Source organism: Diabrotica virgifera, chromosome 6, assembly GCF_917563875.1.
Source record: "Diabrotica virgifera virgifera chromosome 6, PGI_DIABVI_V3a".
Lineage (NCBI taxonomy): Eukaryota > Metazoa > Arthropoda > Insecta > Coleoptera > Chrysomelidae > Diabrotica > Diabrotica virgifera.
Window position 1 is genome coordinate 129,619,966 of NC_065448.1, and position 23,186 is coordinate 129,643,151.

Sequence of the window (23,186 nt, forward strand, 5' to 3'; positions counted from 1 at the left end):
TAAGATATGTACCTCCTACCTACAGTTATTTGCTTATTCACATTTTCACAATGGGATTTGTCGGACTGCATTCACTTAAAATTTTACAATAGGTATTATTACCCATGTTTACGATCCCGACTTAGCCATAAAAAATATCGGTACCTATCCTATGAATCACTTCCTTTAGTTTAGTCCTTTAATAATTTCATAGTTGGAATTATTATACATATTGTGTTATTTTGTACCTAAATAGTTTGTTTTTACAATTGGAATAATAAACAAAAGGTCAGCATTTCTTATGTTAAATAATGTTAGTATAAGAATACATAAAATACAACCATGAATATCTGAATAAGTCATTCAATAACTTCTAAAAAATTTAATATAATGTGACTAAATATAGTTTTCTCCAATAAATATCTCCCATTATCGTCAAAAGGTACTTTTAAATGTTTTAACTTTATTCTGCGATTTTGCTTCTTCTTCTTTAAGTGCCGTCTACCAATCGGTGCGGTGGTTTTGATATCATCATCATTCTCTTTACTCTATCTACCGCTGCGCTGAAGAGTTCTACAGAACTGCATTTAAACCAGTTCCTTAAAAATTCTTCAACCATGACACTTTCGTTCTTCCAATACTCATTCTGCCTCTTATCTTTTCCCGTAATATCAGTCTTAGCATTTCATATCGCTGTCTCTTCATTACGTGTCCCAGATATTATAAATTTCTTATTTTTATTGTGTACATTATTTCGCATTATTTGCCAAATTCTCGCAATACTTCCGTGTTCGTTTTCTTCTGTGTCCATGCTATTCTAGGCATCCTTCTGTAACACCACATTTCAAATGACTGCAGCTTATTTATATGTTCTTGCTTTAATGTTCAACTTTTAAGTCCATATTGCTGTATCGAGAACACGTAGCATCTCAAAGCTCCTACTCTCAGTTCCAATCCAAGGTCTGTTGCAGAAAACTGTTTTCATTTTTACAAACGCACTTCTTGCTATTTCTATCCTGGTCCTTATTTCTGTTGTTTGTTGTTTTGTCATTATTCTATAAAATCCAGGTTCCTAGGTATTTGTATGTATCGACCATTTCTTCTTCTTCTAAAAGTGCCTATCTTCTGGAGATGTTGGCGACCACATTGACCCATCGTATTCTATTTACGGCAGCTCGAAATAGATCAGTTGACGTTAGACCAGTACACTTCCTAAGATTGGCCAGCCAGGATATACGTCTACGTCCAGGGCCTCTCCTGCCCTCAATCTTGCCTTGTAGAATCAACTGCAGCAGTCGGTATTTTCCATTACGCATAATGTGACCGAAGTAAGCCAATTTTCTGTTCTATACGGTGTTAATTATTTCTTTGTCTTTTCCTAGCCTCTGGAGAATAGTTATATTAGTTGTGTGGTGTATATATGAGACCCTCAACATACGTCGGTAGCACCACATTTCAAACGCCTCTAACCGTTTTATGGCATCTTCTGTCAGGCTCCAGCTTTCAACTCCGTATATGAGGACACTAAAGACGTAACATCTAAGAATTCTTATGCGTATATTGATACTTAAAGACAAGTTGCAGAGAACTTTCTTAAGACTGTTAAAAGAGCTTCTGGCTTTTTCAATACGAGTTTTTATTTCGTAGCTATGATCCCAAGTATCCTTAATGTTGCAGCCCAGGTAGTATATTTTCTGTACTTTCTCTAGGGGTGTATTGTTTACTGTAATTTGGGCGTTTATGTTGGTGTTTTTACTAATGATCATTATTTTTGTCTTCTTACAGTTTAATTTTAGGCCGTATTTGTTACATGCTTCTACAACATTATCCATGATCCTTTGGAGCCCCTGCGCACTATCTGCCAGCAATACTGTATCGTCTGCATATCTAATATTATTTATAAGTTGTCCATTTACTGCAATACCATCTTCTGATTCGTCCAAGGCCTCTCTAAAGATGTTTTCAGAGTATATGTTAAATAATGTTGGTGACAGTATGCAACCCTGTCTGACTCCTTTTTCAACCGTGAAGATTTCGGACAGTTCATTTTCGAATCGAACTGTTGCTTTTTGTTGGAAATATAAGTTTGAAACGAGTCTTATATCCTTACCATCGAGTCCTGATGTTTTTAGGATATCGATTAGTTTTCCATGTGGGACTTTATCAAATGCCTTCTCGAAATCTATGAAACATGCATACACATCGCAATTGACATCCCTGACTCTCTGTATTAGAACTTGCAAGCTGAAAAGTGCTTCCCTCGTTCCGAGTCCTGATCTGAATCCAAATTGAACTTCACTCAGCTGTTCTTCTAATTTGGTGTATATGCGCGAGTGAATGATACTAAGGAGTACTTTAAGTACATGGCTCATCAAACTAATTAATCTATGTTCTTCACATTTTCTAGCGTTGGCTTTTTTGGGAAGTGGAATGAATATTGATAGTAGCCAGTCTTTTGGTAAGTAACCAGTCTCGTATATGTTGTTGAATAACTTCGTAAGAGCTGTAATTTGTTGTGCCTCTAATAGCTTTAAAATTTCACCATGCACCTCATCAGGTCCTGGTGATTTCCCATCTTTAATCCGCTTAATGGCCATAGTTACTTCTTCGTTTGTTATTTCTGGGCCGTAGGGATTGTCTATTTTATACGGACTTCGTGCAGCATCTTCGAATAATTCTTGCATATATTCTTTCCATCTTCTTAATTTATCTTCAATTGTAGTCAAAATTTGACCTTCAACGTCTACGACTATGTATATTTGGGATATGCACCATTTCTATCGGTGCATATCCCAAATGAATGTTTGGTTGTATGTTTTCTTAGTTAGTATCATGTATTTTGTCTTTTTTGTATTCATTTTTAGTCCATTTTCTTCACAGAAACTGTTTGTTTTGTTTAGTAGTAGTTGGAGTTGTTCAGCAGAGCTTGCTATGATAATTACAGTATCATCTGCATATCTTATGTTGTTAATAGATCTCCCGTTTGGTATTATTCCTTCACTATGAGAAAGTAATGCTTTTTCAAAAATGGCTTCACTATATACATTAAAGAGTAATGGAGACATAACACATCCCTGCTTAACTTCTCTCCTGATTTCAATTTCTGGACCGGGTTTGTATCTATTACAATTTATGCTCTTTGATTCCCATAGGCGTAACCAGGGGGGGGTTTTGGGGGTTATAACCCCCCCCCCATTGGGATGTACTTTGAGCTCTATACGCTTAACACCATAGCCCTCAGAGACCTTCCAGTAGTTGTAACCCCCCCCCTTAGGATCATCCTGGTTACGCCTATGTTGATTCCTGTAAAGGTTTGTTACTATTCGGAAGTCCCTTTGGTCTATGTTTTTTGTCTTTATAATTTGTACTAATTGTTCATGTCTTACTTTTTCAAATGCTTTCTCAAAATCAACGTAACAAACATGCACATCCACATTCATATCTATACATCTTTGAGCTAACACATTAAAAGCAAATAACACCTCTCTGATTCTTAGTCATTATTAGATTATTTATTTTAGATTATTATTTTTAAAAAGACAGCCCTTTATCGAATGTTAATTTGGTTTTACCGACATTTTTGAAAGTAAAAGTAATATCTTGAGTTAAATATGGGTGAGCACAAAAAATACACCCTTGATAAAACTTGCTACTAAAGGTCTCTATATAATTTCTCGTTGGTAGGAACATAAAACTTGAAGCCTTCGAGATGTGGCTATACAGGCGAATCCTAAGGATATCATGGACTGACAAAATAACCAACGAGACCGTATTACGAAGAGTGGGCAAAGAAAGAGAGTTGATGTATACCATTAAAAGGAGAAAGTTAGAATATCTCGGACACATAATGAGAAAGGGCACCAAATACAGATTACTGAAGGTAATCCTTCAAGGTAAAGTATTCGGAAAGCGAGGAATTGGGAGAAGAAGAATATTATGCACAACAACAACTAATCTATTTAAAGCATCAGTTAATAAAATAATTATAGCCAGAATGATCGCCAGTATTCGAAACGAATAGGCACTAAAAGAAGAAGAAGGAACATAATCCATATAATTATCTACGTATCAATCGTATCTACGTATTAATCGACATAATTATCCGCCAATGAGGAGGCTGAAAAGAAGAATGTGGAGAAAATCGACAAATCTGAATTACTGGTTTTTACTCGTATTTTAATTTTGATGTACATTGTAATTTTGCTGTAAGGTTTGTAAATTGTTTATATTAATATTTTAGAAGATGGTGTGTTAATTAAGCATAACATAAGATTCTTAAGTTTAATCCATTTGCAACAACTCTCAATAAATATATTAGCTATTTTCGAGGTGAACATTTTTTACCCACCCTTGGGCATACATGGAACCTAAAAAATGTTGGTCGTTGTAGGGTTAGAGCAAATGCCGTATTGGAGAGTATTGTGTACAAAACGAGCACAGAAACACTCCTCGCATAATATTACACTATCTTCACATTACATATTATAACACAAGGGCTTCACACTATACTGGTTTTGGCCGATAGTAGAAAATACAACGATAGGTATCAAGGAAGACTTTATTAGACTGTAAAATACCGCAAAACAAATAGGCCTCCGAATAAATAAGAATAATACAAAATTTATGGCTATAATACGAACGGAACAGTGAGACAGAATATTAGAGTAAAACGTTACAATGGACCAGTACAACTTTAAAAGGGTTCATTAGTTTAAACATTTGGGAGCTACGATCAGCTCTGTCAACATTATTACTCATAAACAGATATTAAAGACAAGATACAAAGTGCAAATCGTTGCTGGTTTGCGTTACAAAAAATAATAAAATCCAAAAATTTTTCCGGCTGTACAAAATAAGAATCTACCGTTCGGGCCTATAATGACGTATGCCTGTGAAACATGGACAATGACAAAACAATACGAGAACTGCTTAAAAATCACAGAAAGAAGAATTCTTACAGGAATATATGGAGCAGTTAAAGATGACACCAGAGAACTGTACAAAGTGGGAACCTACCAGCACTTATATGACTAACCAGATATAGTTAAAATAATAAAGTCACAAAGATCGGTCGGACATGACAAGAGACGAGAACATTGTATCGCCACATTCTCAACATTTTACAAGAATTAATTACTTTTCCAAACTATAATCTACGTTAAAATTAAGACAGCCAATTTGTCTGTAAAAAAGTGACAAAAAACAAAAGAGAATATACCTTATACGACATTATAAAACAAAATAAAAATATCTCAAAATATCTCTACATTAGTTTCTTAATTTTGTTCTCTTTAAAATTTGGAACTCAATTAAAGAATATTGTTCTTTCTACTATAATTTACAATAAATATACATTTTATGAAAATCTGTTATGTATTCCAAATAACCAGAATCCATTTAAACTTAAGAACGACAAATTTATCATTGTATTGTCACTCCCTCGGGTCGACCGTTTCAATAATATCCTTTTTTTACCTGAGGTGACACGAAACGATATACTGTATTGATAGTTACAACCAACGCTGTTGCCACTTCTGTTGGTTCGGAATTGCTAATTTTAAGACATATATACAAATAGATGCAACAGCGCTTGTATATAATTTTAGGCGGAATTAGTTGAAACTAACAAAACAATCCTTCGTACAATGTGGAGCCACTTGACTTCAGTTTTGCCTTGCACTTTTTGACTATATGTGGCTCAAATATAGGCATGTTGGTATCATTTGCAGTAGATAATGCCATACTCTTTCATTTTCTTCCGCAATAGTCAATAAAATATGCAAATTGATGTAGAAAACTGCGAGAAACAATCCCGAGCCACGTATATGGTCCCACATTGTTTCACTGGTCTGACATTGTTCATTCATTTACCTATTACTGGACTGACTTTGTATGGAAGCGGAATATATATATATATATATATATATATATATATATATATATATATATATATATATATATATATATATATATATATATATATAGATATATATATATATATATATATATATATATATATATATATATTGATGTGATCTTGATTATTGATATGAGATAATATTTTTATATGTCATTTAATTTAATCAATGCATTAATAATAATCTAATTAACTTACCAGATCACATATCAATATGTTTTCAATCTCAGGGCTTTTTATAAAATTAATTACTTACATACGTGGCTTCTAAGTATTTCTCCATGGTTCCTAATCGGGATAGGAAAGAAAAGAGTAAAATAATAACACATATGGGTTACAATTGTAATCAAAATATTGTTTATTTTATTTAAATGGCAATCACTGCTTAATATTTGCTATATCTTATTATTCTTAAACATAACATTTACACATGGGAATCTTATTTCCTTTTGGTTTCCAATTGAAAGTTTTTATTAACATTTACCTATTATGATTTATTAGCAACAATTCTATTTAAGTTTGATGAAGCTTTTCTGATATTATTGATTATGTTTCTTCAATTTTAAATGTGGTATTTAATACGAAAAACCCATACATTCATGTCCAAACAAATGAGACTGACCTTTTTCTGGTGAACTGAGAATGTCTTCACACAAGACCCGTTTCCTGCTATCCTTGGCTGCAATCAAAACCTCGTCCTGGCTTCCAGTAATGTTCTCCTCTGAAACTAGCTCGTATAGCTCTCGTTTCCTGCTTCTGTCGTGATGCTGTGTTCTACCTTTTTCGAAACTGCAATCAGCTACCGGGAACTCTTGGCTCAAGGAAGTTCTTTTACTCTCAACCTGGCCTACCTCTCGTTCCACGATACATACTCCACACTCACGGAACTACACCGGCTTTCTCACTCTCCGTACACTACCGTCTACTACTGGACTTCACTTCTCGACAGCTCAAAACATTCCGATCTCTATTTGTCATTCATTCCACTACTTTCTAAATATCCCTTCCAGATTCACAAATCAAACTTCCACCACCAACTCTCATTCGCAGTCTTCCTCAAAACCAATTTTTAATCTTTCTAAATATGCTTAATGGATTTCAAAGAAAATAGTTAATTCCCATTCTAAAATTACTTTCTACTATATACAAATTTTAATGACCTATTCTCTATTTCCACTTAGTCTTATTTAGCATCGGCTAATGATCGAACCTTCCGCGAACAACGATAATGACCTATTATCGATTTCACTTGAGTTTTATTTAGCATAGGCTAATGATCGAACCTTCCGCGAACAACGATAATGGTACGCGCAATTCACTTTGTTTTTTCTAAGCGCATTGTCCCGTGTTCCGTAAGCTTTTTCTAATCACTTCTTAAAATTAAATATAACAATTTGTTGTATACAGGTTGTTCTAAATTTATATGCCCGTGGTTGAGAAAATTGAAAATATTTTATATTAAATTGAATTTTGTTTATAATTATCAAATTTTAATTTTCATATCAAATAGAAATATAACAAATCCCCGCCTTGTATTCGATAAAATTTATCTGCATTTTTAAATAAATTTTCTCGAGGCAAAACCAACTCCCTGTATATTTCCTTACTTTAATCTACGTCTTATACCCTAACTTACTATCTACTTCATGTATCTGTCTTTTATTCGTGATATTTGTATACATCGTGAATATTATAAATTCCTCGGATCTTTTCCGAGTTCCTGTGCCTCAACTCATAACTATTTATCCCATTTTCATTATTCACGATATACGGGCCTTCGAAAACAGGCATCAACTTTGCGCAAATGCCCCCAGGAAGATTTGATACTCGTAATGCCCTCACGAGTACTTTTTCACCCTTTTGGAAAGTCACTGGTCTTCTTTTTCTATTTTGTTCCTGTCTTTGGATATATTTTTCGTTGCTTCGCCGTAATCTTCTCTGTACGGTTTCAATCACCTGTTGATATTCTTTTGGCTCTTGGTCTTCCCATGGCCTTATCGGCAGTACACCCTTCATGATGTATTCTGGGGTCTCTTTTGTTACTGTGCTCGGAATTGTATTTAGATACCTTTCTATTTCCGCCATTTTCCTGTCCCAGTGACGATGTTGACCATCTGTTGCAATGCGAAGAAATTTCGTCACTTCCTGTATGAATCGTTCCGAAGGATTACTCTGTGGATGCCTGATGCTGACAAAATTTGTCTCTATTCCTCGTTCTCGAAGTTGTCCCTTGAAACGATCATTTCGGAAATACGTTGCATTGTCCAGTAGAATCTTTTTTGGTGTTCCTACTATGGCTATAAAATTGTCGATTTTTCTTAATATTTCTTCCCCCTTTGTGGTGCGGCAACTATATAATTTTACGTATTTTGAAAACACATCCACCATTACCAGAATATGTTTGTTCCTTTTAGTGGTCATAATTAGATCGCTTAACATATCTATTGCTACAATGTCTAGTTTGTTTCGGGCTTCAATATTTTTGGCAACATTTTCGTTTTTGAAATTCCGACTCTTATATTTTTGACATACATCGCACTTCTGGGTAATTTCCTTTGCAATGCGGTAATCCTGTCGGCTTATGTAATTTTCCCTAAAAACGAGCCAAACTTTTCTGCTACCGATATGCCCATTGTCCTCATGTAATTTCTTTATTATCTTTTCGGCCAATGTCTGTGTCACTAAATATAGTTCCTTTCCGTCTATTCTCTTAAAATATATGTTATTTTCTACTTCCGCTCTTCTTTTCTCTCTTTCCTCTAGGTCTTCCTAGTTTGTCCTTATCTCATTTAACGAATATATCCCTTCTTCTTGTATTAATCTATTTAGTCCCACCTGTAGAGTAATTGTTTCCTTTTTTCCGGTGTCCTCATCCCGTGTTAGAGCGTCGGCTATTATGTTGTCTTTTCCTTTTATAAATCGGAACTCAAAATCATACTCCTGTAATAATAGAATGCCTCTATGTATTCTATTATTTACTAATCTATTCTTCATGATATGTACTAAAGCTGCATGGTCTGTTTCGATTGTGAATTTTGCTCCCAATAAGTAAAACCTCAATTTGTTTACGCAATATAGTACACTGGCAAACTCCAATTCTGTAACACTATATTTTCTCTCATGTGTTTTAGTCACTCGAGATATAAAACATATCGGTACTTCTTGGTCGTTTTGTATTTGAGACAGAACTCCTGCAAATTTTTGTATGGACGCATCAGTTCGGAGTATAAAAGGTAAATTGTAAATGGGGTGGTATATTTTCGTTCCTTTTGAGAATTCTCGTTTTAATGTTTCGAAAGCTTCCTCCTGTTCTTCTTTCCAATTCCATTTTATTCCTTTTTTAAGCAATTTTATCAGAGGGATTTCCTTTTGGCTCAAATCGGGAATCAGCTTTTTAAAATAATTTATCGTGCCAAGAAAACCTCTCAATGTTTTCAAATTCGTTGGTCTTGGGTATTCATCTATGAGCTTGACTCTATCTTCGGCTAATCTTACTGTTTTGGTGTCCAATTGAAAACCCAAATAAATGACTTCTTTTTGAAAAAATTGACATTTTTCAATGTTTAATTTCAATCCCGCTGTGTCCAATTCTTTCAGAATTATTTCTATGTGTTCCAGATGACTCTGAGTATCTTGTGAAAAAATTAATAAATCATCGATATAATGAACTATGAAATCTTCATGGCGATTCAAAATGGTATGTAGAGCTCGGACGAGTGCAGCACAAGCACTCTGCAATCCAAATGGCACTACCTTAAACCGGTAGACAATACCATCAATAGAAAAAGCGGTGTAGTTTCTACACTTTTCAGCTAACGGTATCAACCAAAAACTGTGTTTTAAGTCAATTTTCGAAAATATGTGTGACCCGGTGATTCTTCCAAAAATGGCCTCGATGTTTAGAGGTGATTCATATTGTGATACAGTGTGCTGGTTGATATTCCTGCCATCTAAACATAATCTCAATTCTCCATTGCCTTTCTTTACTATCACAATCGGGTTAACATACGGTGAATCACATCTTTCGATGATTTGATCTTCCAACATTTTATTTATTTCTTCTTTCACCTCTTGTCGATACTTGTATGGAATCGGGTAAGTCTTTGATCGAAAATTTCCCAAGTTTTTCACCTCAAGTGAATGTTCGTACTTTTTAGCCACTCTGTTTTCCTCATTGATCAAATTTTCGTAGTTTCTTAACATCAACCGCAATTCTTTTTCTTTCCCTTCTCCACATATCAATTTTCTGTCTTTTTTTTCAGATTCTTCACACATGTTTACCGTGCATTCTGCATCCTCGTTTGCATATACCTCCTCTTCAAATACCACTGTTTCAATCATATTTTTTTCACTTTCATTTTTTTGCTTTATTTCTTCTTCTCCTGAGCTCGTCTCTTCTTTTGAGGAATCCCAGGTTTCCTTTGTTTCTGATACTCTCAAATTTTCTTCTTCTGGGCTCAACTCTTCTTTTGAGGAGCCACAGGTTTCATTTTCTTTTATCTTTTTCTGACCTTTTCTCCTTTTTTTTCTTTGTCCTTGCTTCGCTGTCAAATTCATTTCCACTGTTTGTTCTTTACCTGATTCGTCCGTATTTTGTTTCTCATGTTCCTTGTCCTGTTCTTTTTCTTTTTCTTCTGTTAGTTTCATCGTATTATTTTTAAAATCTATCACTACATGTTTTTCTGCCAATTCGTCAACTCCTACTATCATGTCATGTGACATGTTTGGCATTATTACACATTGTAGTGCATACATATTCTTACCCAGTCGTACCATTACTCGTATGCCTTCATTTATAGTTGCCAATGTCCGTTTGTTTGCGCCCACTAAATTTACCCTAGGTATTTTGTAAATTAAATTTGTTAAGTTAACTTCTTCTATTAGTTTTCTGTTGACCAATGTTATTTCAGATCCAGTGTCTATCATAATTTTAATTGGTTTCTCGTTGATAAATCCATCCACAAATTTTAAATTAACTCCATTTTTCTTTTCGTTGTTTCCTGCCAATTTAATAAACCCCTTGTGGTGACAAAAGATTCCTGTTTGATTTTTGGTTTTTAGTGAGCGCCGTCGTGAAAAGACGCCGGTTGCTCATCGTTGTTTATATTTTCGTCATAATGTCTCTCTCCGTCATATTCATCTGTCTGGGTATTATTTACTTCTCTTCTATTTTCTCTTGGTCTGTCGGATCTGTTTCGGTTTTCTCGATATCCCTGTTCATTTTGTCTACCATTATTTCTGTTTTCTTGATTTGAGCGTGTGGTGTTTCTATTCTGGTATTCTCGATTTCTGTCCTCATTCCATTGCCTATTTCTTTGTTCATAATTTCCTCTTCCGTTGTCTCTATTTTCGTTTTCCCTTCTGGGATTAAAATCTCGTCTTGTATAGTCCCTCCTATTTTGATTTCTATCTCTGTAATCTTGTGTTTCTCGGGGCCTGTAATCTTCTCGCGACTTTCTTGATTTTCTTTCTCTTAGACGTGATTCTCTTATTTGTAGGAATTGGCATAAACTATCTATGTCTTTGTAGTTTTGCAATGTGATATGGTCTTCCAGCGTTTCCTCGAAATGTCTTGCAATCAGTTCGACTAATTGTTCCGATGAGTAATTATATTGTAAATGTTTTGCATTATTGTAAATTTGTAAAGCATATGTCCTTTCTGATACACCCATCCTATCATTGTATTTCCCATTTTGCAATTCCTTGTTAATTTCCAATTGTTGGACCTTTCCCCAGAAATAATTCAAAAATTTTTGTTCAAATTGTTGCCAATTGCCGAATTCTTCTTCTTTACTATCGAACCATAGGCTTGCTTCATATTTGAGATGGTTTCTGATAGTTTCTTTTGCTGTTTCGAAATTTCCGATGTGCTGTATTTTCTTTTTCAGGCTATTTATGAACGGCACTGGGTGTAATCTTCTTACATCCCCGCCAAACCTTATCTTCACGTCATCTGTGCTATGTATAACCATTTCTCTTCTTTCTCCGACATTCTGTTGCGTCCTGTTTTCGGTGACTTGTTTTTCTATTTCTGTGATTCTTTTTTCCACTTCTTCTCTGTCTACTTGAATAGCGTTTTCAAACTTGTTTTCCAAATTTTCTATTTCCTTTTTCTGGCAATTCGTTATCTCCTTTATTTTGATTTTGATTTCTTTAATCTCTAACTCCTGTTTCTCGCTCTTTTCTGCAATCTCTTCTATTTTTTTAACCATTTCCTTCTTAATACTCTCTATATTTCTGTTGTTTTCTTCTATGGCTTGTTTTGTTTCCTGTTGATTGTCATCCATTTTTTGCTCCACTTTATCCATTTTCTTTGATGTTTCTTCCTGATTTTTATCCATTGTCCTTTTTGCTTCATCCATTGCTAGTTTTGTTTCCTCCTGATTTTTATCCATTGTCCTTTTTGCTTCATCCATTGCTAGTTTTGTTTCCTCCTGATTTTTATCCATTGTCCTTTTTGCTTCATCCATTGCTTGTTTTGTTTCTCTTTGATTGTCATCCAGTTTTTGTGACTGGAGTTGCATCAGTTGTAATAGTTTATCTATTCCTGTTTCCATGATTGTTGTGTCTAAAATATCTTCTTGGTCTGAATTTTCCTCTTGATCTGAATGTTCTTTTTGTTTTTTATTGTCTTTGCTTTGGCTTCTTGTCACAGACATTTGTTTTCAAGAAGTACTGTCCCCGCCATATATGAAATTTTACTAGTATGTTACCAAGACGATTTTTTCTCACCCAAATATTATAAATTGTCAATAAATATATCAAATGTAAATATAGTAAAAATAAAATATTAAATCAGTTATGTAAAATTTGTACCTAAAGAGATCTAAAATTTTATGTTATCAAATGTAAGTATCTCACTTTTTACCACAGGCATATAAATTTTCAAATACCGGCTTTACTCTTTCTATCCTTCAAATTTGCCACTAGAAATACTTTACAATGCCCCACGTTGGGCGCCAGTTGATGTGATCTTGATTATTGATATGAGATAATATTTTTATATGTCATTTAATTTAATCAATGCATTAATAATAATCTAATTAACTTACCAGATCACATATCAATATGTTTTCAATCTCAGGGCTTTTTATAAAATTAATTACTTACATACGTGGCTTCTAAGTATTTCTCCATGGTTCCTAATCGGGATAGGAAAGAAAAGAGTAAAATAATAACACATATGGGTTACAATTGTAATCAAAATATTGTTTATTTTATTTAAATGGCAATCACTGCTTAATATTTGCTATATCTTATTATTCTTAAACATAACATTTACACATGGGAATCTTATTTCCTTTTGGTTTCCAATTGAAAGTTTTTATTAACATTTACCTATTATGATTTATTAGCAACAATTCTATTTAAGTTTGATGAAGCTTTTCTGATATTATTGATTATGTTTCTTCAATTTTAAATGTGGTATTTAATACGAAAAACCCATACATTCATGTCCAAACAAATGAGACTGACCTTTTTCTGGTGAACTGAGAATGTCTTCACACAAGACCCGTTTCCTGCTATCCTTGGCTGCAATCAAAACCTCGTCCTGGCTTCCAGTAATGTTCTCCTCTGAAACTAGCTCGTATAGCTCTCGTTTCCTGCTTCTGTCGTGTTCTACCTTTTTCGAAACTGCAATCAGCTACCGGGAACTCTTGGCTCAAGGAAGTTCTTTTACTCTCAACCTGGCCTACCTCTCGTTCCACGATAGATACTCCACACTCACGGAACTACACCGGCTTTCTCACTCTCCGTACACTACCGTCTACTACTGGACTTCACTTCTCGACAGCTCAAAACATTCCGATCTCTATTTGTCATTCATTCCACTACTTTCTAAATATCCCTTCCAGATTCACAAATCAAACTTCCACCACCAACTCTCATTCGCAGTCTTCCTCAAAACCAATTTTTAATCTTTCTAAATATGCTTAATGGATTTCAAAGAAAATAGTTAATTCCCATTCTAAAATTACTTTCTACTATATACAAATTTTAATGACCTATTCTCTATTTCCACTTAGTCTTATTTAGCATCGGCTAATGATCGAACCTTCCGCGAACAACGATAATGACCTATTATCGATTTCACTTGAGTTTTATTTAGCATAGGCTAATGATCGAACCTTCCACGAACAACGATAATGGTACGCGCAATTCACTTTGTTTTTTCTAAGCGCATTGTCCCGTGTTCCGTAAGCTTTTTCTAATCACTTCTTAAAATTAAATATAACAATTTGTTGTATACAGGTTGTTCTAAATTTATATGCCCGTGGTTGAGAAAATTGAAAATATTTTATATTAAATTGAATTTTGTTTATAATTATCAAATTGTAATTTTCATATCAAATAGAAATATAACAATATATATATATATATATATATATATATATATATATATATATATATATATATATATATATATATATATATATATATCAATCGGTTTTAAAACGTCTTGCGACGTTGTCCGATGCCTAATTTCCATGACACTCTATCATCCCATTGGCCCTCTCTAAGATCTCTTGCGCTCATCGCCTTCGTTACTCCCTCTCTCCAAGATTTCTTGGGTCTTCCTCTCTTTCTGCGGTTTGGTGGTACCCATTGCATAATTATTTTAGGGAGTCTTGAGTTATCCATCCTCTGTACGTGTCTAGTCTAGTCGGACAAACTTTGATACTGGAAAAGGGGCAGTTTTAATTGTGGACAGGTTAAAAATTTGGAACGGTCAGACCACGAAAACGGCACATGTATTTTGTCCGACAGAACAGACTTAAACTCTCCGAACAGAGATTAAACTCTCATGCAAAAATCAGACTGCTATTTATCACCAAATGGGCGTTTTAATGAGTGGAACATGTAGAATATGTCAAGTGACAGGAATTATGACAGGTGATAAATAGCAGTCTGATTTTTGCATGAGAGTTTAATCTCTGTTCGGAGAGTTTAAGTCTATTCTGTCGGACAAAATAAAAGTGCCGTTTTCGTGGTCTGACCGTTCCAAATTTTTAACCTGTTCCACAATTAAAATTGCCCCTGTTCCAGTGTTCCCATATATCAAAGTTTATCCGACTAGACACCCTTAAGCTATTAACAAATTTTCAGCTTGCTATTAATCAACTTTTTTTTCATACGCGGGATCCAGACCTAAGAGGGACATTCGTGACATTGAGCTGTTGGGTGATGAATATACCTAGGATGGATTCTTTATTATCCAATGATCTTTCAGTTCTTCCCACTACTTGATGCAGTGCAGAGTCGGTAGATTTTCACACAAGCAATATAGTGCAGCCACTGAAGGTTTTCACCTCCGATTTCGTTGAACCTCCATCGATTTTCATGAAATTTGGTGAGTAATTAGATACCTCAAGGAACAAAGGTGACATGATGCCAACTTGCGCTTTTAACCTGGGGGTGGATGCCACCCCTTCTCGGGGGCGAAAATTATTTTATTAAAAATAATACCATAAGTCGATAGAGGGACAAATTATAAGCAAAATTTGTTATATAAAGTTATTAAAATAAATCAACACTTATTAGTTATTAAAGACCAAAGATTTTATTTTTTCGTAAAAAAATACATGTTTTAAATCGGTTTTTCGCGTATAAATCAAAAACTATAAGCTTTTACAAAAAAGTTATTATTACTGAAATTGAAGATAATAAAATATTGAATACATTTCTCACATAAAGAACTAAACTAATGTTAGTTCAAAGTGAGTTATTGGCAATTGAATGTGTATTTTTTTCGACGAGTACTCAAATCTAAGTATTCAAGCTTAAATAACGGGAAAACGATGCAATGTATAAAATATTCCTGCTAAACATTTGCCAAAGTACTTCGAAATAGCTATCAAATGAGCTTCAGAACAAGGTAATAGCGTCAAAATTAAGCAAGTTATAATGAAAATAAAAGAACCGTTTCGAATTTTTTAGGAAAAAGTGAAAAATAAAACATACGCCATTTCCACAAAAAATAAAATTTATAGTAATCCTTACAAGAACTTCTTTATATTAGCATAAGTAATGTGTTCGATAATTTTGACCGGTTTAGAATGCATATTTAAAAAAAAAGATATAATTTAAAAAAATCATGATTTTTAAAATTATTGTAATTCTCATATTCTTTTGATAATAACTCCAAAAACACTCAATATACGTAAAAAATTATATATAAAAAAATTTTAGTTTTTTCTGTGCCAAATATTTTACCTGTTTTACGATTTTTATAGGGTAAAAAATAACCGAGATAGAAACGTTTAAATCTTAAATTTTGCTGTGGGAACCATGCAACCGGGGTCATTTAACCTTTTATTTTTAAAAAAGTAAGGGGTTTAAAAGATTAGGTTTAACGTGCGTAAACACGAACGGAGTTATTAAAAAAACAATAACATTTTTCGGAAAAAATTTTAAAAGATAAATTTTGAAAAAATTTTAAAAGATAAATTTTGAAAAAATTTTGGAGCATAAATTTTAACGCTATCAACATGTTCGGGGGCTCATTTAATAGATTTTTTAAGTACTTTGACAAATGTTTATTAAGTTTATGTTATAAAATGTTTGTTATGTTATGTTTTTTACTCGCCGAAAAAAATATACATTCAATTACATATAACTCACTTTTAGTTAACATTAAAAGGTTTTTGTAGTAAGGGGTTTATTTCATTTTTTATTAGCTTCAATTTTGATAATTATAACTTTTTTCTAAAAACTTACACTTTTTGAGTTATTGATGAAAAATTGGTTAAAAACAAGCATTTTTCTCAAGAAAAATTAAAATCTTTGATCTGTAATAACTCAAAAAGTTTGGATTTATTTTAATAACTTTATATAACAAATGTTGCTTGAAATTTGTCTCTCTATCGAATTATGGGGTTATTTTTAATACAATAATTTTCACCCCCGAGCGGGGGTGGCATCCACCCCCAGGGTAAAAGCGCAAGTTGGCACTATGTCACATTTGTTCCTTGAGATATCCTCTAACCACTCACCAATTTTCATGCAAATCGATGGAGGTTCAACGAAATCGGAGGTAATAGCTTATATCCACCTTCAGTGACTCCACTAATATGTTTTATTTTAATTATTATTAAATTTTCATTATATTCTCAAATATTTTTATTATAGTTGGTTTGTATTTTAGGTTATATCCAAGATGAACACAAAATGGAAATTACGGAGACACTGATTGAACATTCATCTTACGAAGGAAATTATGTGAGTCCACATGCTGCAGGAAAAGCATTAAGTCAAAATATGAAAATTGCCACTGGAAAAAGGCCTCATAAGTGCGAGATTTGTTTGAAGCAATTTAGCCACTTAAGTTTTTTGAAAACACATTTGAGAGTGCACACTGGAGAAAAACCTCACAAATGTGAAATTTGTTTAAAGCGATTTATTCAAGCAGGTAATTTGAAAAGACATTCAAGAACGCATACTGGAGAAAAACCCTACAAGTGTAAAATTTGTTTTATGCAGTTTTCGGAAACAAGTGTTCTGACGAGGCATTTAAGGATACACACTGGAGAAAAGCCTTACAAGTGCGAGATTTGTTCTAAGCAATTTAGTCAAGCGAAATCTTTACAAACACATTTGAGAGTGCACACTGGGGAGAAACCTTACACGTGTGAAACTTGTTTGAAACAGTTTTCCGAGAAAAATCATATGAAAAGTCATTTGAGAGTGCACACTGGGGAAAAGCCTTACACGTGTGAAATTTGTTGTAAAAAATTTAGCCACGCATGTTCTTTGAAAGGACATTTGAGAGTGCACAACGGAGACACACCTTACAAGTGTGAAATTTGTTTTAAGCAGTTTAGCCACGCGAGTTCTTTGAAAGGACATTTGAGAGTGCACAACGGAGACACACCTTACAAGTGTGAAATTTGTTTTAAGCAGTTTAGAGAAAAAGGTAATTTGAATAGACATTTTAGACTGCACACTGGAGCGAAACCTCACCTGTGTGAAATTTGTTTGATGCAGTTTTCCCAGAAAAGTCAATTGGAAAGTCATTCGAGAGTGCACATCGGAGAAAAACCTTACAAGTGCGATATTTGCTTTCAAGACGTTTTCTCAGAATGGCCAGTTGAAAGTACATTCGAGGTTGCACACTGAAGAAAAGCCATCCACATCTCAAATTTGTTTTAAACAGTTTACACAACGAAGTATATTGAAAACACATTTAAAAGTGCACACTGGAGGAAAACCGCACAAGTGTGAAATTTGTTGTAAGCAGTTTTCCCAGACTTGTAATTTGAAAATACATTTGAGAGTGCACACTAAAGAAAAGCCTTATAAGTGTGAAATTTGTTTTAAGCAGTTTTCCCAGGCAGGTCATTTGAAAGAACATACGAGGATACACACTGGAGAGAAGCCTTACAAGTGTGACATTTGTTTTAATCATTTTAGACGACCAAGTTTATTGAAAAGACATCTAAGAGTGCACACTGGAGAAAAACAGCACAAGTGTGAAATTTGTTTTAAGCAGTTTTCCCAGGCAGGTCATTTAAAAGAACATACGAGGTTACACACTGGAGAAAAGCCTTACAAGTGTGACATTTGTTTTAGCCTATTTTCTCAAGCTAGTGCTCTGAAACATCATATGAGATCGCACACTGGAGAGAAACCACCCAAGTAGCAATTTTTCGACGCATTGGTTGTCAGTACAAACAAATGCACTGTATATAACGTTGCCCGAGAGCATTTTCAGTTGTTTCGGCCAACGTCCCCTACCCCGACTGACATTACGATGTTACAATGTTAAGTAATACCTTTTCGTACTTCCGGGCCTAAAGTGACAACTTCACTCCCTTGTGACAGGTACTAAAGTGTCACATTTAATCCCTCCGGGATTAAATATTGACGAAACTCCCGGAACGATTAAATCACAAACAAACGAATTTAAGGGATATTTTATTGAAAAATATAATTAATTAGAATGGTAATTAACGTTAATATTCAAATTAATATTGTGACAGTTCGTCATATTGACCAGTCTTTCCTGGGTTAATGCAGCAGGTAACTGACGAGTAACAGATAGGTCCTTTTCATATTGAACTGGTGTTTGTTTCGAAGATCCTGCGGAAACAGGAAGCGAGAATGAGGACTGTGGCATAACTATAGTGGACGAATCGGCGACTTGACCAAATATTTTATCTGAAATTTTTTGTTTATTTTTAATAGACGATTCAATATATCCCTCGGCCACGTTGGAGGATTTCCATCCTCCATGTCTCTTCAGCACGTCTATTGTTGCTCCCGAATCAGCTAACAAAGACGCAGATGTGCGTCTAAAACAATGTCCCGTATAAGACGTCGCATTTTCTAATTTCAAGAAAGCTGCTATTTGCCGTGGAATTGTACCAAACATGTTTTTTCCTACTACTCGCGTAGTACATTCTTTGTTGATGTATTGAACAAAAAATTTTGAATGAGTTGTCCCTGTCTTTCGCAATGCCACATATTTCCGAAATATCGCCACAAAACTGATGGCACTGTTTTCTGAATTTTTGATCACAAAATTTCGGTCAATTTTATTTTTGGTGTTTCTAATCGCAATTAGGAAGGAATCGCCCAAATCTCTCACATCGTCGATTTCTAAATCAACCAACTCTTTTCCACGACAAGCTCCCGCAACGCCCAAAATAAGTGCAACCTACAAAAAAATTGATTTCTTAAAATTTCTGAATATAAACAAATTTCCAAATTTACCTTAAGCATTAAATATTTATCATCCGGAGCCTCCCGTAAGAACTGATCTACCTGCTCAGACGTGAGAATTCTTGACTTCTTTGGCTTAAATCCCTCATTTCTTCTCTTCAAAAAAGCTAATAATTTTGGAAATTTACTTATATCAATATCTTCTCTAATGTTAATAACCGATTTCAGCATTGAGTAATGTGCCCAGAGAGTTGAGGCACAAACCGCTTTTGATTTATCATCGAAGTAGACTAACAGCGCATTTTCAGTAGGTTGTCTCACATTTTTTAAGCGGCACCACTTTTTAAAAGCATCGTACTGCTGCTCGTATAGTTTTCTAGATTTCGGTGGTAACAATTCTTCACCTACTTCGGCTGCTCTTTTATCAATATCAGATACACCTTCTTCACTCATGATACCAATAATTATCAATAACAATGTTTCTTTACAATGACACTAGTAATGACAATGTTTCTAAATTATAACTGTCACAACGCAATGTTACTATGGTAACTTATTTTAAAGACAGTTTATTAAATGAGTTGAAGAGAGAAAAAACTGATTGAAATTATTGAAATAATTAATAAAATCATACCGGAAGTACGAAAAGTATCGTATATACCTTGCGACTGAAGTACATTTAATCCTTCAGGTAAATTATGGCCCTCCCTGCGGTCGGGCCATAAACTTTACCTTCAGGATTAAATGTACTACTTCAGTCCCGCGGTATATAATGTACTATTAGTTATACGGGCAACTAATTTATTACCATTGTGACAACTACATATCACAGTTCAGTTTTTTCAACAATCGCAACGACTTAAAAACGTTATAATGTTAAACTAATTTACGCCCTGGCCGACTCTCTAGTTGAGTAGTTGTCTGTCACGACCCTAGGTGTTGTTCTAGGGGTGTTAAACGTTTGCGACAACTTCCAGAGGAGAAAAATAATTTACTTTAAAACCTTATTTTTTTCTTATTATTATATATTTTATTTTGATGGAAATTTTCGATTTATTTAACAACCTGTTTATTTGTTTTTTTAATAGCTGGTTTCCATTCCACTGTCCATTGTTTTATCAGTAGATTCTTTTTAGGCCATGTAAATACAGTATATAGGTACAGTGATATCCACATCCGTCCTAAATGTCCCAAGAGGAATTCCACAAGATTGGAAACCTAATTATTCCAAACCACCAATTGGTAATTACCATTTTTTAGCTAAAATCTACTAAATCAAAAACTAAAATATACTTAAGGATTTTTGGGATATATTTGGGATTTTTTATAATAAAAACAACAGCTAACTTAAGGGGATAGGCGCAAAATGTCGCCTATTAAAATGTTCAATGTATTTTAAATGTTTTCATTTTTTGCAAATCCTGAGAAAACTAATAAGTATTTTTGAAAAATTTAAACGCAGAAAGAAAGATTACGTTATTACCGAGGACCGAAAGTCCCTGAAAACTTCTATAATGTTTATTTTAATAAGTTACAGGGGTGAAAAAAAGAAAAAGTTTAGTGTGACTTTTAATTCCAAATATCTCATTTAAAAGAAACGTTTTGGTTTTTCTAAATAATGGAGTCTTTCATTTTGCGTTTAAATTTTTCAAAAATACTTATTATAGTTTCCTCATGATTCGAAAAAAATTGATCAAGTTCTGTTGAAATAAACCAAAAATCTACTAAAAAATATTGCCTACTAGAATTTTTTAAAAAAATATCAAAAATCTACCAAAAAAGTAGAAATCTACTAAATGTGGCAACGCTGTTAAGGAGAATGATACACTTTTGACACTGGTCACATGACCTCTGTCACCCAATAAGAGGGTGCTTTCTAAAATGGTTTTGATAGTCGGCGCGGCCGAATTTGGTTGGCTATTGGACTTCTAAGTTGTCTTATCCATCTAGGGTTGGTAATAAGGTATTTTTTAGTAATATTGGTAATATTGTTTAATGCGCCATTTTGGTTTTACTTGAGATTTTTGGGATGTAAAGAAAATGAAGACACAGAATATAAAAAATGCAGACATTTTCTGATACCTTTAAAAGCACCATCAATACATTAAGTTTATACAGAACATATTTAACATAAATTTTGACTTTTATATTAAAATTTGATTTTTTAATTTGCATATTTTTTGTCAAAAATGTCATAAAAAAGGAAAGCGTGTGTTTTTTAAAGGTGAAATATCCATATTTGACGGTAATCTGAGATGCGTTTATAAATTTCACATCAGGTAATAAGTCCTTTATGTATTTATATAAATTTAAATACCCAATACGATGTCAAAACAGTTTACTTTTTGGTTTTCGCATTCACCATACAGGTGTTAAAAATATAGGTAAAAAAACATAACCAGTCTGACTCCTTGAGCAACCATTGCACGCGCAGGGGCTTTTTATAGTCGCTTCAGTTGTCTTATGATGCAAGGCTTATGAGACGATGTTGCTTAAACATAGGAGGTTGCCTAGGCAACGTCAAGACAACTCAAAAATCGTCCACCAAATTAGTGCAGAATAGGGTCGTCTTCTAGGCAATAACAACGTTGTAAGAAAGCGTTGCCACGCGGTAGACAACGTTGTCGCGTCGACAAATTGCTACTTGGACATAGGAATATGAAAGGTGTTTTAACTCGTTGCACTCGTATACATTTTCTATTGTGATGACACTCTGCTCAGATTATTATTTTATCTTCGTATCTGTCTACTCAGAATTTCGTTTTATATGGGAATTTTTTTAAAATGCGTTAAAATTGCGAAGTAGCTATTAGTTCAAAACCTCATGAACCTCGTAAATACGCATGTCCGAAAAAATAAATGGAACCTAAAAACATTCACCATTTTAATTTCATAGGAAATTAGGCGACAGGGTAGGATTTGCACGTGCTAAATGATGTCGAGTATTTCCAATAAACATGACATATTATGTTTCTCTAATTTTAAACAAATTAGTTAGTCATCGCATTTTTATTTTATCTCACATTGAAAGATGTAATAAAAATTTACGACTTCCTGTCTTCACTGCCGATAAAAATTGCTGTGTAAAAATGTAAAATATTTACATTGCACTAATTTGGCTTATAAATAAACCTTTTAGGAACTGAAAAATATCTAGAGTCTAGAGGTCAAATAAATAAATAGCAAATCAATGTATGATAGAAAAATAATAGGATTTTGGTTTTAAATTCAGCAAAATATGTTTATAGGAGACGAAAACCTCGAATTCCTTGGGAAAAATATCCCCATGAAATTTTTTGCATAATAATCACTTTCATAAAATCCCGCAGAATAATGTTCAAGAGGTCGCCCATACAAAAAGTGGTCCTAATTTATTAAACAGTTTTGTTTAAATCCTTTTTTAGGTTGTGATAAGGGCCTCAAACGGCTAAAAACAATGTTTTAAAATCAAATAAGCCCAAACTAAGGTATCAGAAACTGATAGAACAAGGTTTGGTGAATTCAGAAATAATTGTGTTTTTGAGCCTTAAAAATCATCATTTTTGGTTTTTTTAATTTTTAAATTATTTATAAGTTGAAAACGATCAACTTTAGAGAAAAATTACAATAAACCTTTTTTATTCAGAAT

General features: G+C 33.7%; 1 protein-coding gene across 1 annotated transcript in view; it reads left to right on the forward strand.

Annotated features, from left to right (window-relative positions):
* The window catches only part of LOC126886010 (zinc finger protein 112-like), a 35,864-nt gene extending 17,825 nt beyond the window's left edge, over positions 1-18,039 (forward strand). Inside the window, exon 2 of the mRNA XM_050652843.1 lies at positions 17,043-18,039. Coding sequence (XP_050508800.1) covers positions 17,043-18,013 — 971 coding nt within the window. The 3' untranslated portion in view covers positions 18,014-18,039. The remainder of the gene's footprint in view (positions 1-17,042) is intronic.
* Positions 18,040-23,186: the final 5,147 nt, after the last annotated feature.